Below are 8,644 nucleotides of genomic sequence, written 5' to 3'. Positions count from 1 at the left end.
AGCAGGAATCAGAGTCTGTTGCAAAGTGCTTCCATCGCTTTGGTCATGGGTTGTGAGAAGGACTGCTGGCTGTGCCACAGGCCCTGCTTCACTTTGAGATATGGGAGGTGGAGGTGGCGCCAACAAACTGACCTGGCCCAGAAGCTGCAAGCGGCTGTTGGCAGAGAGATCTTCCTGATTTTGGCTAACTAATGTGGGAGGCATGACATTCACTGATGCGGCCTGAACAATACTGTTAGTCTGAGGGACCTGGTGACCCACGATGATCTTGACCCTTCCCTCACTGTATGGAGAGACCTGGGCAGCCTGAAGTGGGACCTGGAGGTGACTGACAGTAATTGGGGCACTGCTTTGCCGACTGGGATCCATCTGGAGCTGCAGAACAGACAGTTCGTTGTTTTTAGATCCATTATACATACTGTGCTGCTTCTTATGACTCCTAAGAGAATCTTCACGGACAAAGGAAGCATCACACAGATCACACTTAAATGCTTTTTTGGCATCCAACTTGGCAACTTGCCTGGAGCCGCCTTGCTTTGGCCTATCTCCTTCCTTCTTCTCCACTGTTTGCTTCTTGGTCTTGACTTTGTCGCCATGGGCTTTCCTCATGTGCGTTGTCAGGTTGCTCCGCTGCTTGGTATCAAAGCTGCAGAATTCACATTTGAAAGGACGATCTTTGCAGTGAATTCGCTCGTGCACTTTCAGAGCTGCTTTGTTGGAGCAAGAGTAGTTGCACTCTGAGCACTTCACTGGTTGCTCAGGTTGATGGGTCCTTATGTGGTGCCGAAGGCTTGTTTTGTTTCCACACTGAAATTCACACTCTGGACACTTGAGAGTATTTTCCATGCTGTGCTTGATACGAATGTGTGATTTCAGGTTTCCCTTCATGGCACACCGAACCTCGCAGAACTCACATTTGTATGGTTTCTCACCAGAATGCACACGCATGTGCCTCTTCAAGTCTGAATTGATTTTAAATTTAGCAGGACACATCTGACATTGGAAAGGAGCATCCCCTGTCAACAAAAACCACAGTTCAAATTACAGATGAGACTCCAAGATTCACTGGACAGACCGATGCTATAATGAATTATATATAGCTGATCTAAATACCTGTAAACTCCCAATATCTAAACTCTCAAGATGCAGAGAACTTTAATGGCACAGTATTTATCATCTGGTCCAAAGTATTTGTGTGTAAACTCTCCACAAGCATGTCTGTGCACATCCGTTCCTTTTTCATGTCTGCATCTTAGATACTCTCCGTTTTTAGTTCATTTTATGTCTAAAGCTGTTCACCATGCTCCAGAGAAGCAACTGAAGTTACTCATTTGTCCCTCTCTGGCAACAGTATATCTTACTTCTGTTTAAAATGAATAAGAATAAACACCGTAACTGTAACAGCTGCTCTGTTTTTAAAGTCTAGGAAAACAACATAAACACATTCATGTCTTGGGTTTACACTGTAAGATTTACAGGGAGGCTTGTAGGCTAACTAAGTGTAGGTAAATGGTGGGCTACTGCAGAAGCAGATGCTTAATGGGCAGCAGTCTTACTGCTCAACTACATACTCCTTACTGCAATTCTTGTGTATTTTTTCACCTGGGGAGTTAGATAATCTGACAAGAAGAATTTGGCCTGGTTCATGTCATGTGGCACAAATACTACTGCTGGCACAGGAAGGCAGTAGAAACTCTTGTCCAGGACACAGGAAGATGGAGGGACACAAGTCCCTATCTAGGTCAGTGTCAGGTGATTGCACAACCATAGCATTAATACAATTACACAAAAAAAAAAACAAACCACCAAAAAAAGAGGGATCACAGCTATACAAATGCAACTGGAAAAGACAAATGTGAGACTAATGAAACATGCATATAAATATGTGACTCTAGGGAAATGTGCTTACAGAGAGATGTAACATTAAGCTTTTGGTTTTCTGACATTACAGCAACCAAGAAAGACATATTTGCATCATGTATCACACCTAATAATGTTCCACAGAACACTTTAAGAAAATGGACTATTAGTTTGTATTCATGCAAACAGTTATAGGAAAATATTAGTAAGTGCTGTTTTTTGAGAGCAATGCTGATCCAGAAACCTAACAATAGTAGTTGCAAGTCAGGTCAAATTCTTAACTGGTGAAGGATGAAAAATGAACACACTCATCTGCAAGACCTCTGTAAGCCTATTTATGTCAGACCACCTACACAAATAACCATTTGAATCGCCTGGGTCTAACCCACTATTTTGTATTTTCTTTCTTCTCAGGCTTATGTCACAACATTCTTGACCAGATTGAGCTGTAGTTTAGTCCATAATTGATTCCAAGGTAAAGAGCAGTGACTCTTGTTCTGAAGTCATTAAACAAAAATTCAAAGGAAACCTACCAACACAACTAAATAACTGTTCACCTCCCTGTTCCCCCACCCTTAAAATATCTGAGCATGAAGTCTTTAGGTAGATATTATTTTGAAAAAGTGGAAGAATTGTGTTACTAGGTTCTAAGATACTCTTAGTGGGGGAAGGAAAAAGAGAGTGTACTTAGTTCTGCAAGCATTTATCATCTTTAACAATCAAACTGCTGGCTGGTTTATTTTATAACCTAGTATTTTATAGTTTGTGGTAGCTATATAATTCTGCATAATTTGTTTATCCAGCTACATATGTCATAGGTTTAGCTGCGTATTTTTCAAATCAGTTGTGGCCTACTGTGATAATTCACATATCTGTTTAATAATTGAGATACAGTTTTTATTAATGAAGATGCAGTGTTTGTTCATCTAGTTTATTTCACAGTCTCAGCTGCACACTCAGCTACTGAATTTTTGTCTACTTTGCTGATGAAGGTACGGTACATGTTTCAATGACAATTTTCACATACAGGGTAGCACAATATATGAAAAAGAATCAGTAATTTTACTGAATTTAGCAAAGTATGTTGGTTCTGTTTATGTAAAGAATGGTCTGTTACTTACATTTCTTTACATTTCTGTCCACATATAATTGACACTGACAGAATATAGCTTAAAAGTGAAAATAGTTGTGTGAACCTGGAATTATTCATTCTAGGAGTAGTTTTACTGAAATTAACAGGAAAATGATCTTCAGATGACTAGTTCAACAAGAAATGCTGTGTGGATGATCTCACTCTGAGCAATGTAGATTACTCTCACTTTCAAGAGACTAATTCCAGTAAGCAATATATTCTACATACCAGTCTTGCTTTTCTCCTAAAATTGGTTATATGCCTGACAGCTTTGTAATTTAACAAGGATGAAATTATTATTTTCAAAATTCTTATGTGTCCTTTCAGTGAATTAAAAAAAAAAAGTCCTTTCACGAAACGGGGTTTATTTTAGAGAAAGGGAAGAGAAAACAAAACTAAGGACTTGAATTTTAACATAATTCAGTTGCTTAAGGTGAAACAGATTGATCTGCCAAAAAGAAAGAAGGTAGCATAAACCCCCTTCCCAATTACTGCAATATTTAATGGCACAAAAATCTAATTCTACTGCAAATACAAGACAAACATGATCATTCATAGGTTCTTCCGCAGCCAAATCAGAACTTGCCTATCCCTGCACATAAAAGCCCAAGTATGCATGCTCTTCCATGGCATAGGGAAAATTCAATACCATATCCTCTGACTAGTGTGTTTACTAGCAGGTAACTTCTCATAACAACCCGTACTATTTTGACTGACCTTCACATCATCATAGATAGCAATAGAAAGAGGGAAATTCATAAACCAACTGCTTGACAGTCCTATCTGTTCAATCACAACAGATTTGTGAAGTAGGAAAGATTCTTTTCTGCTAGAGACAGATTGGTTTAACCCTCCCCTCCTTCACAATGCACAACGGATTTATTTCTTTTATCTACTCAAAATAAATCCCATCTTGCACACATGTGAACTAATGTTGTTTAGTACTCGAATTCAGAATCAGATGTAGGATAGGTTCAAAGCTAATCCAGTAATCACTGAACCACAACCACCTTGCAGCTAAAATTCACAGAACTAATTAAATGTATAAAAGACAACACAGAAACCAATCCAGTACCCTGGATTAGGTAAAAAACAACATATAAAACCAAATGTACAAAGACAACTATACAGCAGTTGTCTTTACAGCAATCTATGAAAGAGAAAACTGATTAAACTGAAACTGAGGCAAATAATGCAAATACAAAATGATACAGTGTTTATAAGCCTGGAGGCTAAGGCTTTCTATGCATAAAGCAAGAATGGCATGGGCAGAATAGAGCTCTAGCTGCTCATACTACAGTGTCCATCAGTCAGTATATAGAAGGTAAAGAAAAAAAGAAGAAAAGTCAAAAAAAAGATATAACTTAAGTTGCTAATTGCTTGCAGATTTACTGATGCAAGAAAAATTAAATTATGCAGCTGAGGTTCACACTGATATAACTAGTTAAATTATAAAGTAATTTCAGTGTTTCTAATATAATCGACCAGATTTGAGAGAGACAGGCAAGAATCTAGATGCTCTTAACCAATAAATTAGATCGCTCAGTTTTACAGTTTTGAGAACATCTAACCAGACAGTTTCAAAATCAATTTGGAAGAAGAGACTCGACCAAGAGTCAGATCTGTCTTCTGATTGCTTCCAGGTGTCTTTAGTAGAGCTGCGTTGCACTAGTAGGTTCTGCGCACGGGAGATTCACAGAAGCTGGATGCGCAGATGCCTCTGAGAACTGGAATAGGCCCTTTCTGGCTTCTTCACACCTGCATTAAAGCTTCTCTATGACCTTCCAAACTTTGCAGATCTGAATGTTAGTCTAAACTTACCTGTGTGGGATCTGAGATGTACAGTTAGCTGGCTGGAGTTCCGGCTGGCGTAAGGACAGATCTGGCATTTAAAGGGCCGCTCGTTGGAGTGAATGCGCTGGTGCTTGTTGAGGCTGCTGCTGTCAGCAGCTGCATAGTCACAGTGCTTACACTTGTAGGGCTTCACCCCAGTGTGAGAGCGCATATGCATCTTCAGCTTATCTTTACGGCTAAAACATTTGTTACAAACTTCACATTTATGGGGCTTGTCTCCTGAAACAAACAGAAGAGCATCAACACATGAAGAGTTTTTGCACCATAAGGATTTTGTTGCAATAAAACCAAACAAAAAAACCCCACACTAAACACTTAACAGAAATGGGACTAGTTTTCAAAAGATGGCCATTGGATTTCAGCAGCCACTCTATCCTATCAGCTCAGAACTCTGCTACGCTCCAGAAGGCTGCATGCACAACTGCAACAAATTTAGAAGACCCTTTGGAACTTTCTTGCTTTACAACTCTCAAATTGCTCTTTAGGGGGAAGGGAGGTAAAATGTGGGAATCACTGTTCCATATGAAGAACAAGCTGGGTTTATGCACCACACTGAACCCTGATGAACACATGCTCTGCATCTCAGAAATGTAACTGTTCCTTATGCGATGTGCAGTGTTCGTGTTTCATAGCTGTCAGTGGTACTGTCCACAGTAGCACACAGCTTACCCAAAAAAAGGCAACCCTCTAGAGAACTACAACAGTAGAACGTACAACACATGCTATCCGATTTATCTACAGATACGTTACTTCGTAGGAAAACACCTTTTAGCAGAAAGCCAAAAGGAGGAAACAAATAGAAAATATAGCAACTATATATATATATATATATAAACCTGTATGTGTTCGTAGGTGCCGTTCCATATCCTTCATACCATAGGAAGTCTTAAACTGGCAACCTGAAAATTGTAAGGTTAAAACCATTACAGGAAAATCTAGCAAAATGATAAAAACATACTACTGTATTCTGGGCATTATGTTTATTTTCAAGAACATTTTCTCTGAAATTCAGTATTAACAGAAAATTAATTCTCCATCTTGTTCACTTAAACTTACCTAAAATAGTGCCTGGCTTACCTATGAACTTTAAGCTTTCCCTAGGAGGCAATTCACTCTCTACATTACCCTTTCCTGCAAGCTTTGAAACAAATTCTCTGGAATCTCTGCCTAGGATTTGAGATGCTCTTTACAGTACACTGGGGATGCTGGGGGAACTAATTAATTCCACATATGACTTCAAGTTAGTGCAAGTGGGAACTCAGATAACAGTTCACTATTCAGGAATTTTGTCCAAGTGGAAAATGCTACAGTTTTAGAGCACAGAAATGAACACTAAGCATTTGAAATGTACCTTTCAAATGAAGGCGAGCTTGACAACCAAGACTGTAACTTCTGATACCATAACATGGCTATTCATCCACATGTCTGCCTGGGTACACTTTTTCTGCATTTTGCATGGTTTTTTACTCATTAAGGTCACCATTTGGTTCAATCCATCCTTATAAAAATGTCAATGGACCACAGACAAAACATACAATGTAAAATGCATGTGTAATACTGCTCATGTACAACACTGACAGTTAGCAAAAAGGCAACAAGACTCTGCTCTTACACTGCTATGTGTGTGGGCACAGGCCAATGTCTGCAGGCAAACAGCACTGCCAGAGTATACCACCATACAGGACCAAAGTCTAAGGACATGTAATATCAATAGCAAAACTACTCCTGGTATCAATGGTTGTACATCACGCCCTCAGTAAGTAGGTTGCCTTCCAAGTTCTGCATGTCTTAACTGCTTAAGACAGAAGTACCATGCATATATCACTATAGGAAACCTACCAATTTTAAAATTAAAAGGAAGATGACACCTTCTTACCCATCCACACTTTACCTGGATAGCAGCAGTTTAGTTTCTTCTGTGTAAGTGAGGACGTGGATTTTCTTGACCGTGCTTTTGGTGGCGTGGCGACGATGGCCGCAGCTGGCGGCTCGCTGCCCTCACTGGGCAGGTACGTTTGATAGCCATGCTCAAAAACAAACTCTGGTGCAGAAACTAAACACATAAAAGAGCTCAGTTTGAGAACATTAACTTCTCCAACGAGAAAAATCTAATTATTGTCTAGTTTCATTAATTACTTTTTTTTTTCCTTTTATTCCTGTTCCTGGGTTCCCGTTCACCTGGGGCAGGGGGAAAGGAAAGGAAAAAGGCTTTTCTCTCCCTTGCTGTCTTGCTGCAAGTGAAAATTCTGTCAAGACCTGATCAACCATGCTGAACTTAGCACAACCCTATGCAGGCCCACTCATCACCCTCTGAATCCTGCCTGACTGCACCACTCAGTTTCTTCAGTCTTTTAGATCTTTCTGATGCCTGTCCAGGTCTTACGTTAGTAAAGGTAAGTTTGTTTTTCCACACTGGCTGTGCCTCAGCCCAAAGGAGAAAAAATTGGAATTATTTATATAGCAAACGTTGTCAAAAAGGCTTCGTGTAAACAATTTGTCAAAAAAATTGTTAAAAAAGGTTCAGCCTCTTTCAACTATACTGTTTTTAGCTGTTACTCACAAGAATAACAGGTGAAACTATCTCAGCCAAAGTAGCAGCTTTTAAATCAATTAAACAACACTATACCCCAAAAGGGCAGGAGGCTGTAACTGCCCTCATTTTAAACATGAGTAAATATGAAGCAGAAAAATGACTCATCCAAAACCCACACCGAGTTGACGGATTATAGAGCAAAAATTCCTGGAAGTGAGCCCTAAATTCAGTTAGTTTCACTGCTCTTCCAGATTTTCTGCCCTAATCTGTCTATCCAAATTAGAGTCAAATAATTTGGATTTTAGTAAGGCCCTAGACTAAAATAAAATATAACTATATATAGAAGGGCAAACCTTCACACATGGAACAAAATTCTTATTTTATTTAAATGCCTCCAACTTCAGGACCTCACTTAAGCCTTTGCAAAGGCAGAAATTTTGAGTAATATTTTTCCTGCCAATTATTGTGGGAGCATATTAGGGAATGCAGTGTTCTCACATAAAAAAGGTTTGGATTTGTGCCTGACAGCAATTCTGTGTCTGTTTTTCATCAAGAGCACTCTTAAAAATAAATAAAATGTGTAGTAGTTTGATTATTTTTCCTAAGTATTGACAATTTTAATTAGTTTGCACAAGTTGGTTATACAACACATTAGACTTCAGCAATTCTCCACCTGAACTTTTGTCTCAATTAGCAGATTAACTGTTGTCTTAACAAACTCAAGAATGCAGCACATTGCTTAATTTTTGTCCTTTGTTTCCAGGTATGTGACAACTGATGTGAAAACTGCTTTTGAACCTTAGCACGATGGGGACACAAGAGTAGAAGGCTACATAACATTGTCACTTTGCAACAAGTCAAGTGTTTTCAAGCTCCTGGCCTGCATCACCACAGTACCTGTGATGGTTTGGGTCTCCGAAGCGATGGTCCTGGTGGCAGTTTGTGCCTGTGTTGATGGAACTGTTTCTTCTGACACAAACTGGACAGTACTGTGGCCCCCAGCCGCTGCACTAGTGAGCTGGCAGCCGCTCTGCTTGTGCCCAACGAAGGCATCGAGGTTACTGAACTGCTGCTTACAGATGCCACAGATGTGGATGTCAGGGGTGAGCTCCACCAGCACCGTGGTGCCGCCGGGAACTGTGGGAACAGGCGCACGGTCAAGGGCTCGTCCCGAGAAGACGGGAATGAGCGTGCCTGCTCCGGCCAGCACACAGGCGTCTCGCTGACCACGGGCCCCGCCCGCGGAGCACCCCCTTCGGGCCCGG

General features: G+C 40.2%; 1 protein-coding gene across 1 annotated transcript in view; it reads right to left on the bottom strand.

Moving 5' to 3' along the window:
* The window catches only part of LOC103778203 (zinc finger protein 64 homolog, isoforms 1 and 2-like), a gene marked incomplete at its 5' end in the record, with an annotated part of 8,820 nt that extends 304 nt beyond the window's left edge, over positions 1–8,516 (bottom strand). The window contains 5 exon segments of the mRNA XM_008945779.1: positions 1–1,016; positions 4,814–5,065; positions 5,683–5,745; positions 6,738–6,899; positions 8,277–8,516. Of these exon segments, the coding sequence (XP_008944027.1) occupies positions 1–1,016; positions 4,814–5,065; positions 5,683–5,745; positions 6,738–6,899; positions 8,277–8,516 (1,733 nt within the window).
* Positions 8,517–8,644: the final 128 nt, after the last annotated feature.

Source organism: Merops nubicus, unplaced genomic scaffold, assembly GCF_000691845.1.
Source record: "Merops nubicus isolate BGI_N331 unplaced genomic scaffold, ASM69184v1 scaffold33918, whole genome shotgun sequence".
NCBI lineage: Eukaryota > Metazoa > Chordata > Aves > Coraciiformes > Meropidae > Merops > Merops nubicus.
The sequence above is the reverse complement of the archived record's forward strand: the minus strand, read 5'-3'. Positions and strand labels throughout refer to the sequence as shown.